Here is a 23,609-nt window from a genome sequence, read left to right on the forward strand (position 1 = left end):
AAATATTGCACATTTGCTGAATTTATATGAATTAACAGAATTTTAATAATATAGGTGTAATCTATGATAAAGATAATATATTAATGATAAGTAGAAAAGAAATATAGAAGAAAAATAAAAACTTCAAAGTTTTGTTTACTGCAATTTATTCTTTTATGACAGAAATAGATAATACAATGTTTGAAAATGTAGAAACCTGTTGTGAGGATATGCTTGAAGAATTAATAAAAACAAATAATCTAGATAAAACATTCTTGAAAATAGGATATGAATATATATATTGTATTTATTAATATTTTGCAACTTTGTCTTAGGAACATCTTGAATTCTCTCTGGCCTGCTGTCAATAAGGCTTTGAATAACATCATGAGTAATGTTATGATGCCATACATGAACAGTCATTTCTTCAACTCCTGTTCCATTAAAAGCTGTGCTTTTTGAACTTATGAGCCATGAGATGTCATACATTTTCAATTGGGTTGAGATCTGGTGAATTTTCAGCTCAATTCAGTATTGCAAAATAGATCAATCTTTTTGTGATAAACATATATATTTATTATTTAATATATTTTCAGTTTGAAATTATTTTTATTTGATAAGAATTTTTTTATGGAAGTGTTCTTAATTTTACATTATTTTCAGAATGTATATGGTAAATCATTTAAAAAAATAGTTACTAGAATAATATATTGTAATAATTTATACAAATATAATACAAATTGTGCAAATTAATTCATTTTCACTTTTCAGTCCTTATTTACAATCAAATGGTTATAAACCAGCTCCACTTGATCTTAGTCAAATTAGTTTAAATCAAAAAATGGATGAACTTGTTGATCTTCTAGCTGAAAATACTCATAATGTTTGGGCAAGAGAACGTATTCATCAGGGATGGACTTATGGATTAAATGAGGTTTGTTTTATCAATTAATAAAGTAAAAACAAAAATTACATAGTTTAAAATGAAAATCACTGAAAAATTTTTAGTGTGTGAATGATTCTTATCCAAGAATGATATATTGAGTTTTACTGAATTTTCCAAGATTAATGTGCACAAAATTTTATCAAATAAATTTATAAGGATAATTTTGTAAGATTATTCTTATGAACTAAAAATTTAAACGATAAAAAATAAACAATTTTTTATTATTTGTTAATAGTTCTGATAAAAATATGTTAATGTACTAAAAATATATAAAATTATCTTAAATCATCACTGGTAAATGAATTTGTTTATCAGTTGCTTTTTGCTTGTATAATTTTTTTAAGTTAATAATTTAATTTTAGTTGTTTTAAAGGGAAACATTTTAATTTTTGTTGTGTGTTTCAAATTATTCTTATAATTACTAAAAGTAAAATAATATAAGAATTTAATAAAAATCAATTTATTGAAAAAATGTTTTTGAATTAAATAAACATTTATCATATTGAACATAAACGTACTCAGCAAAAATATATATACTCCAATAACCACCACCTTATAAGTTGCTGAGGAAATTTTAATTAAAAAAAACTAATGTTTTCGATCTGTTCCATAGATCATCCTCAGGTTTGAACTGACGAACAAAAACAAAAATAATTCCAAAGAATGGAACACAAAATATTTAAATTCAAAAAACCGACAACGGAGCAACTAATTAAAATTAGAATTAAAGCGCAAAAAATACATAAATGTAAACTAACAAACATAAAACAATACCAAGGTTATTAGTACACGCTAACATCATTTAACAGATAATAAAATATTAAAGTCCTCCAAATATGAAACACATCGCAAGTCATGAGCCATTTGTAAGTCTCTTAATAGCAAACTTCCAAGCCGACGGTAATCCCTCAGCGTCCCTGGCGTTAATGCATCTGTTGTCGAGTCTACTCTTATATATTTCTATTTTTTCTGCCATCCTTGCTAAAGTTGGAGAATATATTTGCTTGACGATTTCTGCTTCTTCCCATCCAACGACGGATCCTTCGGCCTGGGCCATCTGGGCCAGTTCTGCAAATTTATGAAAAGATCCAAAATAAATTTATATGAGATTATATATTTTTAATTGTTAAATATCTATGGAATTATGGATACAAAAGTTATATTTCTCAATTTTAATTTGTATATCAAAATTTTAAACAGAACTGTTTATTCTATTTACAAATAATAATTTATGTTTGCTCAAGTTTTGTGTTTACATATTTATAAATAAATAAATAATAATAATAATTATAAATATAAATGTATAGGATGCTTCAACAAGAAGAAGTCCACATCTTGTACCATATAAAAATGTTGATGAAGCCATAAAGAAAGCTAATAGGTAATGGATTGTCTAAATTTTTAAAATTTAATTTTGATATTTAGTATCTATTTAATTTTTTATTGATTTAGATACATTTTCGTAAGAAAATTATTATAAAATTGCTTTATTTATTATTTTCTTCGGGACAAAAAATTTACTAAACAAATTAAATAAGTTGAATATTGTCTTTTTCAACAGCCAATGTTTTATTGGATTGAATGCACCTTTTAAAAAATAATGAACATATATTTTTCATTTGGTTATGTTTTGTATACTGATAAAACAGAATTTCTTTCTACAATTGCATTTACACTACAAATAGATTTTCATTAATATTTAGCAGATTTTTTTGTTGTATCTGAAAATATTAGAATACTTTGTTCTTCTTGAATTAAACATTAGTGCAAGTGTGTTTATATGTCATGATTGCAAGTTTTTCCCATACCACATATACTCAGATGCAAAAAAATCAATGCAGCTTAAAGCTAAAATGCAATAATAATAATTAAATTTTGCACATGGAATAATAAAAAAAAATAAACAGTTTATTCTATAGTATTGGGGTGGCCAACTTTTGTGCACATAAGATCTACTTTTTATCGTAAAAATGTGTCGCGATCGACTTGTTGTCATAGGCATAGTCTAAGTGGGGAGGGGGAAGTGTGAAATACATACTATGTTTATACACTGTTTCAGTACAAAGTGCACTCACTGCTTGTGAGTCGAGTCATAACTGCATGCACACAGTTGCGTTCGGTTACAGATATAATACATTAAGTCAAGACATCACTAGCAATTGACCAGAATTGGCTTGGCGATCGACTTGTTGGCCACCCCTGCTATATTATATTGCAAGGATACATTATTAAAAACAGTTTTATCATAAATGTTACAAATCCAAAAAATAGCAAATACAGTCTGGCAATTAAAACAAATTGACCAATGTCAGAGATGGTTTTATAATTTCATGCAATATTTGTGATGAAATTGTTATCTTTAATCTTGTATTCTGTGCTATATAATAGTAAAAAATAAAAAATTTATTACAATATCATTCCATGAGTAAAATTTGATTACTGGCTTTTATGATGCATGAATTTTTTGCAACAGAGTGTATTTGAAACATAAACAGCATGTAATTCATTGCCTAATGAATGAGAATATACATCTAATTTTTATGTTTACTAAATATATAAAGTTTTATATATTTAAGGGTAGATATCTCATTATGTTTTCTTTTAATATGTAAATTAATTCTTTGGAATAGCCAATGTTGTCTTTACATTTAACTGACTTTTTGAGTACAAATAATACTGTGATATCTATCCAAGCTTTACTATTTGTTTTATTGAAAATTTTCCAATACTTGTACATGTGATAATTTTGCATGGCTTCCATATTTACCATGTAATATAGCAATTAGAACAAACAAATTGCAATCAAACTCTATTTATATATTTTTCAAGGAAACTGAGGAAATTATTATATAAGTGAGAAAAATATAAAAATGAAACTATTTTTGAATTTATTTTTCAGAGTGAATCTAGTTATCACAAAAATGATAACTAAATTCACTCTGGCATAACACAAATGGCATAACACAAATTAACACTGTAAAACTGAATTTGTACATATAAAATATTAACAAAGAAGTTTAATTTACTATATGTATAATACATTTGAACAACGTACAAAAAGGAAAGTAAAACAGTGTGAAATTGTCATGTACTTTTAAAAGATTAATCAAGTTTTATTTATTTTTTGTTTCTTTGATGGACTTGTCACATACTGATTAGGGATTGCAATTGCTGGATCCAGTGCATTCTTCGGTCTGCTGGATCCTGCACTGCAGATCTGCAAATATTCAATTAACTTTGTAAATAATGGCGCAAAAGTCTATGTTGTCGGCGTTGCCGCTTTACTGCATGCGCTATTGTTCGGTGGTGAGAGTGACGTTGCCGTTTAGTGCAGCATGTGCTACACCCCCTCTCTACACCACACTGCCCACCCTTTTACCTCTGCTGATCTAATTGCCAGTTGACTTTCCGCTCTCACTAAATAAAATAAGTAACTCCTCTACTAGTCCTGGTGCATAATTCTAATTTACGGTTGGTTGTGATGTCAATGAATCACGTGATGGAATGATTTATGATTATTTGATGATCCTGAAACCAACTAGCGTAGAGGCAGAAAGGACCTTTTCTGCAGCGGGATGTATATGCAATTCATTAAGAAGTAGGTTGGGAGACATCATCATTAATACCATTTGTTTCTTGAGATCCTACTTCCAGAAAAGTCAAAAAAATAACAGAAGTGATTGATTTAATTTTATTTAATTCTTTAAAATATTTTATTCAAGGCAAGACTAATATTTTATAACTTCTACTCTAATTCTATTAAATAAGAGCTTTTAACTTTTACTTTATAAGTGGTTAGTGGGCTAGGCTAGGCAATTTTATTGTGAAAATTAATGAGAAACTGAGACTACCTAGTTAGTTAAATTGTTAATTAAATTAATGAGGTTGGTCCAGCTGGAATGATGTTGGTCCAGCAAAAATTCAGCTAGATTGAAAACACTGTTGGATTGCAATCCCTAATACTGATACAGCATTTACTTGGATACTGAACTTGCACTAAATAACTACACCATGATAGAAATCTTAAAATGGAGTAATATTTTTAATTTTTGAACATTTTCAGTTTTTTTTATTGACCTTCAGGATAAAATGATAATCAAATAACTGTTTTTGTTCAAAACAATGGAACATAAATGTATTTCTGATGAATATAATTAAATCTATACTTTGGATATGGATATTGATTTATAAATGCTGTCTATGGATACTGATTTATAGAACAATCCATTAATTACAAAGACTATAACATGTTTTTGGCAGCTTGGAAAGCATTCTTAGACATTAACATATTATTTAAAAATCCTGGCATTCTCTCATTTTGAACTTTTTTTTTCTAGAAGTGTAATATTTAATTATATTCATCAGAAATTCATTTATGTTCCTTTATTTTGAATGAAAATAGTCATTTGTTTGCCACATTATTTTGAAGAATGTTAATAAAAAAAAACGGCCAAAAATTAAAAATATCACTGCATTTTAAGGTTTCTAGCATGGTTTGGTTATTTAATACTTGTACAGTAAGTGACATCAGTTGACTCCTGCTGAAACTCCAATTATGTAAAATAATGGTTAATCTAAAGGTTAGCTCATACTGACTGTGAATAGTGAAAATGAATAATAAACCTAAAAGTGATTTTAATTTGCTTAGCAAAATTGATTTATAGTACAAAATGTGGAAAGTGAAAATTTTCAATATGTTTATCTGGCAGAGCAATTTCTTAAATAGGAAAATCTATCAGAAATTACATCACATATTACATACTATTCACTGCATTTTGCATTTGCTGGCAATTTGCTGTTACTGCAGATTAAACTAAAGTGAATAAATAATTTACTTTTTCACTTTCTTTAATATTTGCTTTAAACTTTTCTACTTTATTACATAATTGAGAAGAAAATGCTGTACAATACCAAAAAATATAATGTGTAAGTGCAAAATTATATAAATGAAAAACACATAACTGAAGTGTTTTACAATGAAGAAATATCCTGCAGAAAATATTTAACATATAAATGTGAAAAATGTACAACTGAGAAATGTAGAAATGGTGTTTGACTATACAAAAAATAATTTCTTGAGCATACATCAATCGCTCAAGTTTTTTTATTTCTTTTTTCTAACATTATATATTTAATCTAATATTTTTATTATTTTTGTTTTTCAAGAGATACTGCTAGTGAAACTGTGAGAACCCTTTTAACTTATGGTTATGTTTTAGAACCACCTTCTGGTGATAATGCTGAAGGTATTTCAATATTTAATAATGTTTTTAATTAATTTAATAATTTATAATGTATTAATTTAATAATGTTTTTCTATTTAATTAGACTTAGAAATGAATATATTTTAAATTATTTAATACAGCAATATTCTACATTTACAGGTTTAAATTTATCATGTTAAAATTAACATGTAATGTAAATATCTTAAATTCTGTTAAATAATTTTTAAACTTTCTTTACTTTTGGACATTAATATATTTTTAATTTAGAGTATCAAACATTTTATAAATTATAAATATAGGTAGGCCTCCTACAATGCAGTATCTTTACAACGCGTTTTCGCTCCAACGCGGTTGGAAAAATGCGGAAATTTTCTTACAATGCGGTACTTTTACAATGCGGTTTAGGGTATTTAGAAACAAATTATCTTTCACATAACAGAAAAATTGCAACCGATCACATAAGTGCAGTGGAACTTGATGGAACAAGCTCAGATCTTGAAATAAGGCCAGTCAAACATTCTCGAAGAACTATAATAAGTGACGATGAGGACTGAATTTGAGTATAACATTGTTTTTTTTTTTTGATTTTGACTTGAAATCATAATCTTTTTAGTTTTTATATGATGTTGAATTTTATTTAAGCTTTTTATGTACATAAATTTAAAAAATGATGAAAATGTTACACCATAAAAGGCAGTTTTTCTCTTTTTAGAACTGAATCCCAGTTTTTGTATTAAGTTGGTGTCTCCTGTAACGCAATTTCCCACAACGCAGTATTTTCAAGGAACGTATCTACTGCGTTGTAGGAGGCCTACCTGTACAAGAAAAATTTTAACATGAATTTCAATGAAATTCATAAATTGATAAATTTTTATCTTATTAAAAATACTATTTGAAATTGTTGTTAGTAGTGTAGTTTGAGTTATTCAGGTACTCAAAATACCCAAATACTTTGCAAGTTTTTAAATTGATTTTTCAGAAAATTATATTTATCAAATTTAGATTTTAATCTTATTTTTCTTTATTTACTTTAAGATATATTATTAGTATTAACTATGTGATAGTATACAAAAAATACATGAAAAATTTTTTCAATAGCAGGAATTTTGTTTTTGTTTTGTCAAAATGGAAGTAACGTATATTTTTTATCTTTCTGTTTTGTCTGTAAATTTATGTATTCTATTAAAGTTATATTTCTTACTTTTAATATACAATAGAAAATATGTAATCAACAAAATTATTATGTATCTGATAGAAATAAATATATATAAATAGAAACATTGAAAAGTTTATTTTTTTAATTTTTCTGAGATTGTAACAATTAATTTTTATATGAATTAGCTACAATATAAACATACTGCAACAATATTGTTCAACTCTTCACTAACACTGGAAATTTACTATACTCACAACAAAAATGAACCTGTTACCAGTGTGTATCTTGTAAAAAATCGTCTCTGTAAAAAAATAACGGAGATGATTTTTTACAAGATACATGCCGATAACAGGTTTGTTTTTGTTGTGTGTGTAATACTGCAACAAGATTAACAATGATTTTTTTGTCTTCTTAGTATTCTAAATGTAGTTTTAAAGTTTTTATATGTAAACACTTTAGAAACTAAAAAGAGAAGAAAAAATTTTTACTTTTATTTTACTAAAGACGTCTCTTTTTCAAAGAAAATTTCTTTGTTTTACAGAAGTGTATTGCTTTACAATATTGATAGATTTTATATCATTATATTATTGTTTTTTATCAGGATATTTATAAATTGTCCTAAAAATAGTTTAAATTTTAAAATTGATAACATTATACATTTAATTATACATGAATTAGATTTTTTATTTTTATTTTCAATGAATGAAAGTGTCATTCTGCAGCTCATTGGCTTTTGTAGAATTGAGCTGTTCAGAGGCTGATCAGCAAGTCCAATTGTTACAATATTACAGGAGAACAAATTTAGAGTTGTGCTTTACTATTTCATTATTTTTCTTTTACAAAATAGATGGTGTGATCTAGCAGTTTTTATGAACACTAAGGACATGAATTCTTTGGCTCTTTACTCTTTATATTTCCTTTTAGAGTGAAAACCTAATTTAAAAAAAAAAAAAAAAAAAAAAAGGATTTAGGTTGATTGGCTTATGAATAGCTTAATTTTCTTTAGTATAAAATTTATATTAATAGTATTCAGAATATTTAAAAATGAATATGTTTATATACTTACAAATATTTTCATCTAATGTTATTTATTACATGATATCAAGAATTTTAGTTTAATATGCTATAAGTTAACAACATGTATTTAATATTTCAAAATATAAAAACATTTAAAATAATTTATGAAACATTTTAATAACAATTTGTCATTTTCATCACTTAATAGTTCTTTTATATAAAGTAAATGGTTTCATAAACTTTCTATTTATTATTTTCTATTTTTACAAATTTCAATCAATTAATACAATTTTATATCATTCATCTTTAATAAATAATGCATAATGCTATTTTTATGTTTTAAAAATTAATAGCATTTTTTTTGGTGTTATGAACTTAATTAATAATTCAAATTTACTACATTAGATTTATTTTTAAAAAACTTAAGTTAATAATGCCAAATCATCAAAAATATAAAAGTTAATTATGAAAAATATTTGCTAAGGAAGTTGTTCAAAGTTCTTTAAACAAAATTCAATTAAAATTACTTTTTTAGTTAGGAGTAAAAATTTTTTTCAAAATTCTGAAACGTTTTTTAATTCTCATTTTCAAAAGTTAAATAGAGAAATATAAAGGAAAGAGAAGTCAATAGATTATTATCAATTAATTATGTCCCATACTTGGACAAACATTAATAAATAAAACAAGAAGTATCTTTGAATTTTATGAAAAATATTTTGAAAGAGTGTTAATTTCTAATTTTTAATATAATATTTCAATTTTAAAAGATTAATATGATAGTTTTCAAATGATTTTTCATTACTAAGTGAAATATAATCTCTAAGCAGATTTATAAATATTATTTAATTAATATTTTTTCATAACTTGAGATAATTAAAATTTTAATTTGTAGGTGTTTCAGGGAAAGTTGAATCTAAATTTGATTACAGAACTTACAGAGCAGAAATTACATATGCTGTCACTTCTGGAAAATGGTAAGTTCCAACATACATTTATTTAAAAATTGAATATTCGCAAATATTCGAACTTAATTTTATGCTGTATTACAATCCAAATTATGAAACTCTTATCTTTTGATGATTTTGTTGAAATAAAATGAGAGTGGAAAATAATAATATGGGTCTGAAAATTTCACTTAATAAAATCTTAATTCTGAATATTTTAATTCAGAGTTAAAAAATATAAAGTATATAAATATATTGAATCTACAAAATGTTTTCATTTTCCATCAATACAAACACTAAAACAATTTTCACATATGGAGATGACCTTTTATATCAGGCTGCACCTCTGCAAAAAATGTAAAATATATGAAAAATTCTTTATTGTGACACCATCACAATGCCAGGCTGCAATTTTTAATCATATTTTTAATTTATTTAATTTAAAATATATTTTCCCCATCTCAAATTAGTAGTGTCTTGCCCCTGTACATCATACTTTTCTTTTAACAATAGAGTTGTGCCAGTCATCTATCTAACACTTTTCAGGGGAAAATTTTTAAATTTAACTAACATGACTTCCAGTTTGCATTGGAAGTTTATATATAGTTAATTGGAGCTTTTTGCCCCTAAGGTTTCCATATCTGGTCTTGGATTTCATCTATCTAACTCTGTTCTTGAGATTAAGGAAACAGATGGATGACAGTGAGAATTTATAGGTCTACAGTTTTTTTTTTTTTCAAATTGTAGCCCAATAAAACATCTTCTGACAATTATTTCAAGAATATAATTCATAATACAGTTGATTAAAATATAAAATATATAAATATATCTAAGAAACAAGATATCTTTACTTTCTGTCATTACAAACACCAGTGACAGTTCAAAATAATTTTCACTTATGGAGATGACCTTTTATTTCAGGCTGCACCTGCACAAAAATATTCACTGGTTTTTGTAACAACATAAAATGAAGACATTTTGTAGCTTCAATATATTTATACATTTTAATGTAAATACCATCAGCCAAATTTTTAATTTTAATCAACTGTCAAATTAGAGCCTTTAATACATACATCTTTATTATAAAATATGTAAATTAAAAAAATAATAATTATGAGAGACTATATAATTCTCTGAACTTATAAGAGATGTGTTTTTAGAAATTCATCAATAATTAGTTTTATAGAATTGAATACACTATAGTATTGCTACACTATTACATTGCTACACTATTACATCCATTACTGCTGCCATAAAGATTTATTTAAATAATAATAGCAGCTACTATTTTAAACTGCATATTTTTTCTACAGTTATTATTCTAGGGCAGTTATTATTTCCTTTACATATATCTGTTTGATGTTCATTATTAATAAAGTATTTAAATATTTATTTATGAAAGTTTGATTTTTAAAACAAAATTATAATTGAAATGGCGACAGGTATTCTTCTTCACAACAACTATTACTTTCTGTATATAAGAAGTAAGAAAGTAATTTAAAAAATTCACCAATTGTATATTATACATTTTACACATTTTATTTTCTATTAAAGTTTGGTTTTTAAATAAATATATAAATGTGATACATACTGACTGTAGTTTACAGTATCTATTAATTTTACATTGTTTCCTTAAGTTTGTAGAAATCCTAGAAAAGTATCCACATTTACTATTTAAGTGCTGTTATTATTTCAAGCTTTAAGGACAAGATATAGTTACTATTGAAGGGTGGCTGTTATTTGAATAAAACTGGCATTTAAAGAATTATTGGTTATATTTATTAGCTGGTAACTAATATTTTGTATTTTCAAAAGTGACATAATACTTCAAATTTTACTGTGTGTAAATCTGTGATATGTAAAAATAGAACTACAAAATAAGAAAATGCATGTTTCTTTAAATAGGTTTTTCATTTATTACTTACTTAATTAGAAAATATTATAAGTAAATTCTATCAATATATAAGTTCTGTATTGAAAATATAGAACTTATATATTACTTTGTTTTGTTAATTTTGCATTGCCATAACACTTGGGCGATCTGCCCTAGGGGAATGCCTGAGAGGTCTTTTAAGGGTAACTGACTCCTTTTTAGGTGTTAAAAATGTGTAGAAAACCTGGAAAACTCCATGCAGCCAGCATGTCCTAGCAAGGTGCAAACCCATGATTGAACTATCAGTGTTCAGGGAATGGAACCACTTAGCCACCGGTGGAAACCTTATGTATTACTGGGGCAATAGACAAACAGTCGATGAAATCTCAAAATATTATGTAATATAAAATTTAATTTTTTTATACTGACCTCTATACTGATTTTTATATATCATGATATATTTCTCACTTGATATACAGCAAATTAAGAAAAAAAAGAGACAGATTAATTCATACTTATTACTTAATAATACTTCATACTTTAAAAAAACATTCAGCAGAGTTATGATAGAATAATAGTAAATCAGAAGGAAAGAATATCACTGTATACTTTATGGCAGCAGTAATGGATGTAATAGTGTAGCAATGTAATGAATATAAAGAAATCCAGATATAAGATCTAAATAGTGGAGGAGTGATTAGCCTTATTATTTATTTTATTAATAATATAAATTACAGCATACAGTATATTTACGAATACACATAATTACACATAAAGAAATAAATTAAGTACTATAAATTAAATTTTATATATACATGCTAACATTCATTATTTTCAAATGTTTTTAATATTCTGTTTACAAAATTAGACTTATCATGACTAAAAGACTTTTAACAATTGCTACATAATTTAGTATTTAATTAACATTTAATATATTTCAATTAACTGTTTTAATTAACATGATAATGAGATAACAAAAATATTAGCTATTTGTTTCTGATAAATGTTTCAGCTAGTTCTAATAATCTTATTTTTGTTAATTAATCTTAAAATGCTTTTGTGATTTAATTATTCAGTTATTAATCATAAATTTTTAAAATTTAGGTATTTTGAATTTGAGATTTTGACTCCAGGCCATATGAGAGTTGGATGGGCAGACATCTCTTTTGCACCATCATGTGAACTTGGTGGTGATGAACATTCTTGGGCATATAATGGATTTTCTGTAAGTAAAATATTTTCTATTTTAAAGGATATTTTTATTTCATATCTATTTATCTATTCTAATTAAGTATGGAAAGAATCAACTTGGGTATTAACCAATGAGCATCAGTTATTGATCAGTTACTTCTGGTTTCTTTCTCATTTGTTAACCATGTCACCACCATTATGAACAGTACTATAGAAGCTTTATGTTTTGGTATTGGAATACAAGGAAATTTGCTATAGTAGTAGTTAAACATATGATTCTTTACAGTTAATGAATGCTATAAAAAATTAACCCAACAAAAAAGTCGTTCTGCCATCTAGTGAGAAAAATAAAATAAAGTTCACATACTGCCTCACATATTAAGTGAAAAAATGCTGACATTATTATGGAATATTCTGATTGGTTTAACTGAAGCAACATCACATGTGACATTGCTCTCAAGATGATTCTTTCCATAGACAGACTTTAGTTCAATGATAAAATTTATTTACAATGTTTTTTGTAATTTTATTTGCATTACAATAATTGACATTGCAAAAAAATTTTTAAAATTTCTAATGTAACTAATTGAATCCATAAAAGTAACTTAAAAAATAATAATTTGAGGTGAAAATTAATTATTATGACAACCAGATGGCCAAGATTTAGTTCCTTGGCCATCTGGTCATCATATCACAATTTTTTTGACAAGAATATAGTTGTAATTGCAAAGTTTATTTTAAGTTTAGATAGGAATTTAGACACAAACATAAGAGTATAGTGAAGATCTCCAATGATGATACTCCTGTAGACTACCGCGTCAGTGAAGATCTTTATGATAATCTGTCTCGAGCTGGTTTCTATGACTTGAGAATGTTCTTACGTTGGTTCATAGGAAAGTACACCTCAACACTCAAATTATACACTATTTACAGTTTATTTACAATAGGTAGAATATACAAGCTTGAAAACACAATATTTACTAGATAACAACAGGTAGTGTCTTACATAATGGATTGGTTACCCAGAACTACACAACTTGGGAGAGGCCTTAGTCACTTGGGAGTTGGCTCAACCGTGTGGCCATCCTGTCTCTACACTAACCCTTTTCAGAGGAATTTCTAAGAGGAGAACACTCTCTCTACACCTCGCTGGCTTCCTAAGTGTCAGAGACTACCATGTATTTGGTCTCTCACCCTTCTCACCTTTTCTCTTGCCCATCTCACTATTTAAAGAGTTTTTGGATGACAACATTCTGACCAATCAGGATTCTTCTTTTCATCGGAAGCTTTCCAAAACGTCGGCCCTTCTCTCGACAAAAGAGCTTACTGTAACGTCTGTCACTTGTTTACATTTTTTCTCTAGTAAGCTAATGTATGGTAAACACATTGCCTGCCCACACACAAGTCCAATAACAAAGACGGTACTCCCTTTGTTTTCCGGACTGTTTACAAATACAACACCAGGTGGGACCAATTAACAAGGTCGTGTCACTTTTGTTCCTACTCTGTTAAAAGCAATCCTTTACAAGTATATTTATGCAAACAACTACAGAACAATTATTGAATGAAACTAATATTAATAATTTTATTTACCTCTTCATTACATGTTTCATTGTATTATTATAAGCATATTTTCATAAATAATTACTTGATATGTGAGCATATGTTTATCAGTAGGGAGTAAAGAACATTTTGAAAAAACTTATAAATTTAAAGTTTGGTGTAAATGTAATATTTTGGTATATTAGTAAATTGTTTAATATATGTTATAATTAATAACTTACATGATATTTTATTAATATAATTTTTGTTTTAATATTTTGATATTTTAAATGAAAAAATAAACAAATCAATCAAATATATAAGTTGAAAATTTATTTACAGTCTTGTAAACATCATGCTGGAGGTGCTGAATCATATGGTAAATCTTGGCAGGTTGGAGATGTTGTTGGTTGTCTTCTTGACCTTCATGATAGAACTATAAGTAAGAAAATTATAATCGATATGTATTTTAATTATGAAAGCAAATATTTTTATAACAGACATTAAAGTTTCCATTTAATGATAATGTTTTACATACATAAATTATTCAAATAATTGTATATTATAATAATTTTGCAATGCATGCAATGAATAAACATAAGAAATTGGAACAAAATACTTTGCTTATGGATATAGAAAAAATCAGCAAAGAGAAAGAATAAACTCAATATAAAAATTATAAAATAAAAACAGCATCAAGAAATATTAAAGGAGATAAAGTAGGACTTCAGAAAGTGATTCAGTTAAGAATTTACAAAATTTTTGAAATAATGTTCAAGTTTAATTTTAAATTTATTTTATATTGTCATTAATTAATTCTACAAAATAGTCAGAAGTTTAATTTTTTAGTACAAATTATTTATTGCACTAGATTTAACAAATTATTTATTTATCTATTTCTAACAACTTATTTTAAATCTTTAAAAAATTTAGTCCTGTAGCAGAAATTAGTCATTTGGGGGTTACAGGGGCAAGCTGAAAAAATTCTGATTGGTATTTTTTATTTTCCAGCCAGCATTAGTCTTATTAGTTACAGTCCAAATGTAAAAAACATAACAATAGTCGAAGTTTTCATAATGAAATCAAAAACATGTACAGTGGAACCTCGCTTAACAAGCATAATTCGTTCCAGAACCTTACTGGTAATGCGAAAGATTTGTTAAGCGAAACAATTTTTTCCATAGAAATTAATGTAAAATATGATAATGCATTCCATGCTGAAAAAAATACTAAAATACTGTATTTACTTGTGTATAAGACAAGATTTGTATTCATTTTTCATTGCTTCAAAAACCTAGGTCATCCTATACGCATGAGCAAAAGATCCGTTGCGTTTTTGCAATAATTTTTGTGAACCGTGTATACTTCATGCTGCCATTGTAGCAGAGTGCTATTGAGGTCAAGGTGAATGTCACTTTTAAAGAGATGATCGAAAATAGCTGGTCACTTAGCAATGATTATAAATATAGTTACGATATTTTACGGACTATAAGACGCACTTTTTTCTTCGAAAAATTGCTTCCAAAATTCAGGTGCATCTTATAGTTTGTAGTGTCTTATAGGTATTTTTTTAAAAAAAATTGCTTAAAAATTAAGGTGCGTCTTATAGTCCATAGCGTCTTATAGTCCGTAAAATACAGTATTTCATATTTGTTAAATTGGTATTTTGAATGAATATTTGTACATTCTGAATCATTAAAAATAAATTTTTTCCTGTCACGTGCATTATAATCTTTTGGTTTTACTACATGGGTATCAGGTGATGGCATCATGGTTATTTGATTTAATACATGCATCTGGTGATAATTTATTTGTGATTAAATGAAATAAAATTAGAATTGTATTAATAAATCTAATTTTATTTATTTTGATCTTTAAAGTCACACCTCGTTCTATATCCGAGATCATCTTATACGCCTGTAAATATGGTATTTTACGTATAACATTTATTCAAAGAAAATTATACAATATACATTGTTAAGGAACGTGAATCATCATCATCTTTTCTTCTAGCACAGAATGAACCAACCTGGAATGTGAATTCGATTTGTAGAAAACAAAACATCACAGATAATAGCACGATGGAGCATGTGCACAATCTGGGACTTCCCTCTCCTCATCACTTGTTATGAGAAACTTTGCTCGTTAAGTGAGTCAGTTTTTAAAAAAATCAATTTGTTTGTTATGCGAGGTGCTCGTTAAGCGAGATTCCACCGTATAGTATTACATATACTACATTTGGACACTGCCAACTAAGCTGAAGAGGCTTAGTTACCTCATTACCTCTCCATAGTCTCTTTATGGCTATAGCTCTGAAAAAAATTATTCTACTACATTTTCAATTGACAAAAGTCAGCTCAGTTTTACTAAAATTTGTTTTCTAAAGATTTAATATGGTTGTATTTCTATTATAAATCTTACTTTTGCTTTTTATTAAATATATATATATATATATATATATATGTTAAAGTATTGAATAGCAAAAATGTGTTTGTTCCAAAATATTATTTTTAAAATTATGATTTAATTTATATTTAATTAAATTTAAATTATTAATATATGTTTAATTATGAAATTCATGAATAAATTGGAGCAGCATATTACATTAAATTTCTTCTCCAAAGAATTCAATGCTATATAAGAAAAACAAAAAAATACTACAGTTCAAGAAAGCAGTTAATATGAAATATTGTTTTATTTCATATTAAAAGTTTTTTTGAGACATCAAAAATCTTATGAGATCCAAACTCAACAAACATTAAATTTAAACCTTTCAAATGAAATTTGAATCTAATGTTTGATTATCTTTTCAGTTTTTTCTAATTAGATATTGATTATATTTGGTAACATTATTAATACAGTGAATTGCATTTTAACATTTAATATTGATGTTGTTGCAGAATGAATAAAATTGAATGATTATCATCAAGAACAAAACAATATTTATTAAATAAATTGAATAAAAATAATAAACAGGCATTTAGAACACATTAAGAATTTAAGAAAAGAAAACAAAAAGGTGAACAAAGTTCTTTTGATAGAAAGTTCTGAACAGAATAGTTTCACAAGTGTTTGATTTTTAAATGTTTTCTTAAAAGATGCCATGATCTCTGTTCATTGGCTGAGAGCTATAGTGACAGGAGTCCATTTCATTATATAATAGAAAACATTTGAATAGAAATAAATACATCAATAAAATGATATTATATTTTTATTTGATTAAAACTAATAATTTTTAAAATTATTACTTGATAGGTTATTCATTAAATGGAGAATTGTTATTAGATGCTATGGGAGGAGAAGCAGCTTTCAATGATATACCTGTTAATGAAGGTAATTTAGTATAAAGAATTAATTATGTATTTTGAAATTTTTAGTTATTAAAAGAAAACAATAATCTTAAATCTCTGAAAATGTTAAAGATATTATATTTTATTTTTATTTTCAAAAAGCAAAGTTTGAACAAAATTTTAAAACGGTATGTAATGTATTTAAAAGACATTAAAAATTATGTATTGTAATTATTTTAATGTTTTGTATGAAGTTATATGTAGTTTCTGAAAATGAAAACAAAACAAACTTTTGAAAATATTCCAAATATAAGGTTTTGGCTTCTTTAAATAACTAATAATACAATATAGTATATATCTTAAACTAAATTGTATTATAATTCTATTTTATATTATAATAACTATAAGTATTAGGTTGAATGGAAAATTGTGTTTTTTAGTAGAAATCTCTATAGAGATTGGTAGTGTGATTTAATTGAAGCTATTTTTATATTTAACATATCACAAATTTATGAAAGCAGAGTATCATTAAATGCTTATTTTGAGTTTTTTCAACATTTTTTTTAGAAAAAACCAGGAAAAATGGCAATAGGTTATATGTGTGGTTTGGTTGCTATGCTTTGAGTTTTGGAAATATTCCATTACATGCAAACAGTAAAATGAGTATTTTTGACAATGTTATTCAAAAAAGAAAGTTGCAAATAAGGAAAAAGTCTACAGTTCCAACTTCAAAAATAACTCTGCATTCCAATAGTTACTGCTTTATATATGGTGGGATATAGATGACTTAATTTATGAGTTTTTCAATTTTAATGAAATTATTAATTCCAATGTCTACTATTAGCAATTAGATTGAGGAAACAAATGTCTTAACAAAAACACCTGCCTCTGGTCAATTGGAAGAGAATAATCTTTCACCAGAATAATGCATGTCTTATGAACTAAATAGGAAAATTTTAGATTATTTCTTAGTGCTACTCACAGACATGCTGTGCTCAACTGGAAGGACACTAAGGTTCTTTCAAATGGGTGCAATAGAACTGTCGAAGAATTGGTTGAGGACAGATTTTTGGATACCCTCCAGAACAGAGTTAAGAAATTCTCCTTATCCTTCTTGGCTCATGTTTTGCATTTGGATCATGTTGTTGTAAATGTACCAGCGCCGCCACAAATTTTTGCTTTTGGGAAGACGCACATGCCGGGCCAGCAAATTCGTCCTGTCATGGAAAAATGTCATGCACCAACATTTCTCGTGGAAAAGAAGCTGGTTAAATTCATATAGAGTAAGCTACAGGCTTACCCCTTTAGCATAAAAAGCTCTTTACAACTGGTGCAAAAACTGGAGGATGTTATGTTGACAGACAGAGAAATCATGACGTTATGGACTTTAAGTCCCTATACCCCTCCATAAAGCTTCCACCATGCTTCTGTGCATTAAGAGACTTTTTGTTTGCCAACGTAGTGAATTCCCACAAATATCACATGCATATCTTGGAGTTAGCGGATTTGGTCTGCCACTCTTCTTTCTTCGAGTTTGATGAGAAAATTTATATACAAGGAAGAGGTGTCCCAATGGGGAGCCCCATGTTCGCAGTCCTCTGTGAGATGGTGCTACGCAACCTTGAGCACAATATCTTACCATTATTCCACAATGACATGGTAATATATACCATGTACGTTGATGACATTTTAATCCTCTGGGCTAATGATCGCAACATCCAGCACTTCATAGATGTAATCAACCACAACTTATACGGTCTAACTGTGGAATTGGATCAACAGAGTTAGTTACTTGTTAACTTCATGGACCTGTCCATCGCCTGCAAAGAAGGGGAGATAAGAACGAGTGTCTACCATAAACTGGTATACCACCCCCTCGTCATCCCCAGTAACTCTATAGACCCCGGACAATTTAAGATGGTGGCGTTTCGTTCCTGGATTAGACGAGCTTACACCCACTGCTCAAGTATTCAAGACACTTTAAAGGAGTTGGCCTACATACGAAGGGTGGCTGCACAGCATGGTTACCAAAGAAGTGTCGTTGATCACCTAATAACTAAATTGCAGAAGAACAGTCGGCAGCGCAACGATGGGGATTCACGGAAAGCGGTTGTGTTGAGCTATATGCCCTTTTTTAATAAGGTTGTCAAAAATGTGGCCAGAGAGAAGAGCTTGCCCGTAATTTATAAACACAATCCAACAATTTACCGACTACTGAGAAACGACAAGAGGAGAGATCACTCGAGTGAGTTAACAAGGGTATATTCTATACCGATAAAAGATCATCGTTTTAACACCGACATTGTGTACGTAGGCGCCACATTACATAACCTGAAACAGAGGATAAAAGAACATAAATACTCGATAAACAGTGGCAGTGACGGCATGGTCCTAGCGACCTTTGCTAGACAACAAGATATAACAGTGCATTGGGATAAGGCCTCCATCGTAAGAGCCATTCAATCCAGGCAGGCTATCAAATACTTGGAGAAAATGGAAATACATAAAGTGCACTTATCTACGCTTTGCATCAACCACTGGGATGCGGACGGCCTATCAACAGCCTGGAAGTCACTTGTTGAATAACATTACGTTTTGACACGGAAAACGGAGCTTAGACCCATCAATGCGCAGATGCAGTTTTTTGTAAATTTCGAATGCCGTTTTTTGTAGTTTCAAATTTTGTTCGTTTTTGGTATTTGTTTAACTGACGAAGGCTGATTAACACAGCCGAAAACGTTTTTAAGCTAATGAAGACTTCCTACTGGATACATTAAAGGTGTAGTACGTTTGAATTGGTTGATTGCAGCATTTATCAGCACCATTCATAAACAAAAAAAGAATAGCAACTTGGATATTTGAATCTGGTTGATAATCTCTCTTAAGCCAAAGTCTCCCATATGACTAGCCTAGTTAAAGCTATTTTAAATTTTTCAGTTGATTCATAATAATGTGTGTCGTCTATTTTATTATGTATTTATTATCTTGACCAGGGCTGTGGAGGCAGAGTCTGGATGAATTTCTGACCAGAGGAGTTGGAGTTGGGATATATCGACTTTGACTCCGACTCTGGCATTTCTCTCTTTTTCGTGTTTAGTAGTTAAATTATTTTGACCCAATTCAGTTTGAATATTTTTGAGTCATTCCTTTATTATTTTTTTTATTTATTTATTACGCATACTGGATACACTCCTTGATGCAGGGAGCAAAACCATCTCCCAAAAAACAAAACACTTAGATACAATGAACATAAGATCAAACAAAATTATATATTATTACAATAATAACATAAATAAATAACAATTTAGATATAAATTAAGGTTTAAAAAATAAATGCAATAATTAGTTAAAGTTTAAAGTTAAAGTTCATTCCTTTATTATCCCTGCTCTAAAAAGTACTCTATTTCTTTTGAATGAGCCAGAATAATTGGTCAGAGTATATATATATATATATATATATATATATATATACAGATAGGCCTCCTACAACGCAGTACCTTTACAACACGTTTTTGCTCCAATGCGGTTGGAAAAATGCAGAAATTTTTTACAATGTAGTTTAGGGTATTTAGAAACGAATTATCCTTCACATAACAGACAAATCGCGACAGAACACATGACACGTGTGGCAGTTCATGTATAGAGCTAAATGTGTTCCTTGAGAACCTCTGTTTGTCAATGTTGGCGGTTATTTCCATGAAAGTTTCAGGGGAAGACCCGTTTCTAGACATATATGCATCAGTTACTGTAAACACTCAAATATATCACTAAATTTTCAATCATTTATACTCGTTCAATAGATGGGGATCGCAAAAATGGTCCAAAATACAGTATAAACTTCTATTGGGTGTATATTTTTAACAACATAGTGAAGGGAAGTTATTTTTTGCGATTTTTACTGTCCACAAAACTGATTTGAAAAAATTTTAGCCATAACAAATTCCTTATTCCTTAATGCTTCAAAATATTCAGTCATTTTTGTGGGTCTTGTGATTTCAAGACTACCTCCACCATATTTCTTTTAAAAAAAGAAAGTGCTCTTCATACATTAAATCTTTCACTTGGTTTTCTTTAACAGTATCTTTAACATTTTCCTTACATGACTTACCACACCCCCTCTTTTGCATGTCAATTTGACAAATCCTGGGGAGAGCATGGGAGAGGACCTGGATTAGGTTCTATTCCAGCAACTAATAAAAGGCATATGATTAATTCTAAAATTAGTCTGTTAACAAACATCCACATTCTTAAATCGATCAAAATCCAGCCAGTTATAATTCTCTGATATGTCACTTCACACTTGTTAAGCTCAGCCAAAAGGTTCACCAACACCTTCAATGACTGACTCACACCCCCTTATATATATATATTATGTAGATTCATTTTTAGTAATTCTTAATTTTTGCAATTTATGTGATTCAAAACATATTGTTTGCTATTTATATTTTTCCCTTTAATAAGTGAATTTATATTATCTATGAATAGAATGTACATTTACTAATATCGTTAGTATGCAACTGATTTCAAACACTAAATTAAAAAGCATATTCATATTATTTCATATTATTTATGACAATTAAATAAAGGCAAAGTTTAGCTGAATAGAAATTTGACCAATTTAATACAAGAAAAGTAGGTAGGCTGTTTTTCTCTCAAGCCCTGATGGTTCATAAAAAAAAAAGACAAGTGTAAGTAACAAAATGAATTTATTACCAAAAATTAGGTACAAACGTGGTTACTTTTCAACATAATCACTGTGAAGATTGAAGCATTTGTCAGATCTGAGGACAAGCTTTTCCATCCCCTTGTCATAGAATGTTGCTGCCAATGACTTGTTAGGGCTTATCCCTAACATTATTTTGAAGATCGTCATTAGTCTCGAACCTCTGCCCTCCTAGCCACTTTTACTATTCAGGAAAGAGATGGAAGCTGCTCGGTGCTAAATCAGGCTATATGCTGGGTGTTTAAAGGTGGTGAAGACTTCTGTCTTTCATTCTTCCACCTAGCTTGAAACTTTTTAATGCGTGTGAAGACTTCCAACTCTTTCCTGAACTGAAAACATGGTTATGAGGGCAGAGGTTCGAGACTAATGACGATCTTCAAAACAACATTAGAGCCCATCTCAAGTCATTGGCAGCAACATTCTGACAAGGGGATGGAAAAGCTTGTTTACAGATATGACAAATTCCTCAATCTTCACGGTGATTATATCAAAAAGTAACCATGTTTGTATCTAACTTTTAGTAATAAATTCATTTTGTTACTTACATGTGTCTTTTTTTTTTATGAACCATCAGAGCTTGAAAAAAATTGCCCTCGTATTTTCAATAACATTTCTTATCCAAAATTTTTTAATCTTTTTTTTTAAATGATGAATTCAAGAAAGCTGCATATTTTTTGAATTAATACAAGCTTCAAACTTGAATTTTAAACATTAAATTTTTAATTTGTTTAAAATTATCTGAATTTTTTAAATGATATTAATCTATGTCTAGAAAAATGGAGTTAATACATATGTTAGAAACTGTCAATTACACTAGCAACAAAAAATTATTTTTACATCTCAGGTATTAAAATATATTAAGTGATATAGGAAAAATCTTCCTTATTTCAAAAATATCCTTTAATTTTCCTATTACACAAAACTCAAAAGATATAAAAACATCTTTATGTAGTGAAACACAAAATAGCATATTGATATAGCACATGTACATACGAAAATCATTTTAACTAATCAAAACCTCATTCAACTTAGAGCCTTTTTTTGTTTTCCCATACTGTTTAATGATAATCAAATGTTTAAAGACAAATGTTTTTGATCTATTTGAGATTTTCCTCAGGTCTGTGTGAAATAGAATGTGTTTTGGAATGTTAACATATTTCAAATAAAAAAATAAAACTTTTAAATACATAAAATACAAGAATTGCACAATACCAACTTAACTACAGGAAAAGTACAAGAAATAACATAAAATAAACATTAAAAAATATTATAAAATTGATGTATCGGTATATTATCACAATGATGTAATCATGTTATATGGTTGCATCAGTACTGGAAACAAAAAAGTCTCCAAGTTGAATGAGGTTTTTATTAGTATTACTTCCCAGTCTCATTTGTTGTGTATCAATAGTTTTTCTAGAATCATTCTAACATTACTTTATTTTGTAAATCTTCATCCGATGGCGATAATTATGATTAATTTTTTGAAGACAAAGAGAGGAACCGCCATTTATTAACTTTGTGTTCCAGACATTACACTTTTGGTGACTGGCCTTTCCTTTTAGGCTACTGGCCGTCAAACAGTCCTTTAAAAACACAAACATATATCCAATTAAAAATATAAACATTTTTAAAAAACAGGAACTGGTGATGTACAGACGTCTCCTATTCTCCATCATACCTTTTTGTGGTTGTTTTGGCTTTTATCTACAATGAAATAGGC

At 27.9% G+C, this 23,609-nt stretch overlaps 1 protein-coding gene and 1 long non-coding RNA gene across 2 annotated transcripts in view; one reads left to right on the forward strand and one right to left on the reverse strand.

Moving 5' to 3' along the window:
• The window catches only part of RyR (Ryanodine receptor), a 417,183-nt gene that overhangs the window by 116,617 nt on the left and 276,957 nt on the right, over positions 1 to 23,609 (forward strand). The window contains 7 exon segments of the mRNA XM_067275817.1: positions 751 to 913; positions 2,233 to 2,306; positions 6,092 to 6,171; positions 9,216 to 9,297; positions 12,245 to 12,365; positions 14,216 to 14,315; positions 17,129 to 17,206. Coding sequence (XP_067131918.1) covers positions 751 to 913; positions 2,233 to 2,306; positions 6,092 to 6,171; positions 9,216 to 9,297; positions 12,245 to 12,365; positions 14,216 to 14,315; positions 17,129 to 17,206 — 698 coding nt within the window.
• Positions 1 to 23,609, reverse strand: part of LOC136979862 (uncharacterized) — a 233,162-nt gene that overhangs the window by 106,833 nt on the left and 102,720 nt on the right. The gene's annotated exons all lie outside the window — the stretch shown is intronic.

Source organism: Centruroides vittatus, unplaced genomic scaffold (genome assembly GCF_030686945.1).
Source record: "Centruroides vittatus isolate TY-2023 unplaced genomic scaffold, ASM3068694v2 contig_1158, whole genome shotgun sequence".
NCBI classification, from domain to species: Eukaryota; Metazoa; Arthropoda; class Arachnida; order Scorpiones; family Buthidae; genus Centruroides; species Centruroides vittatus.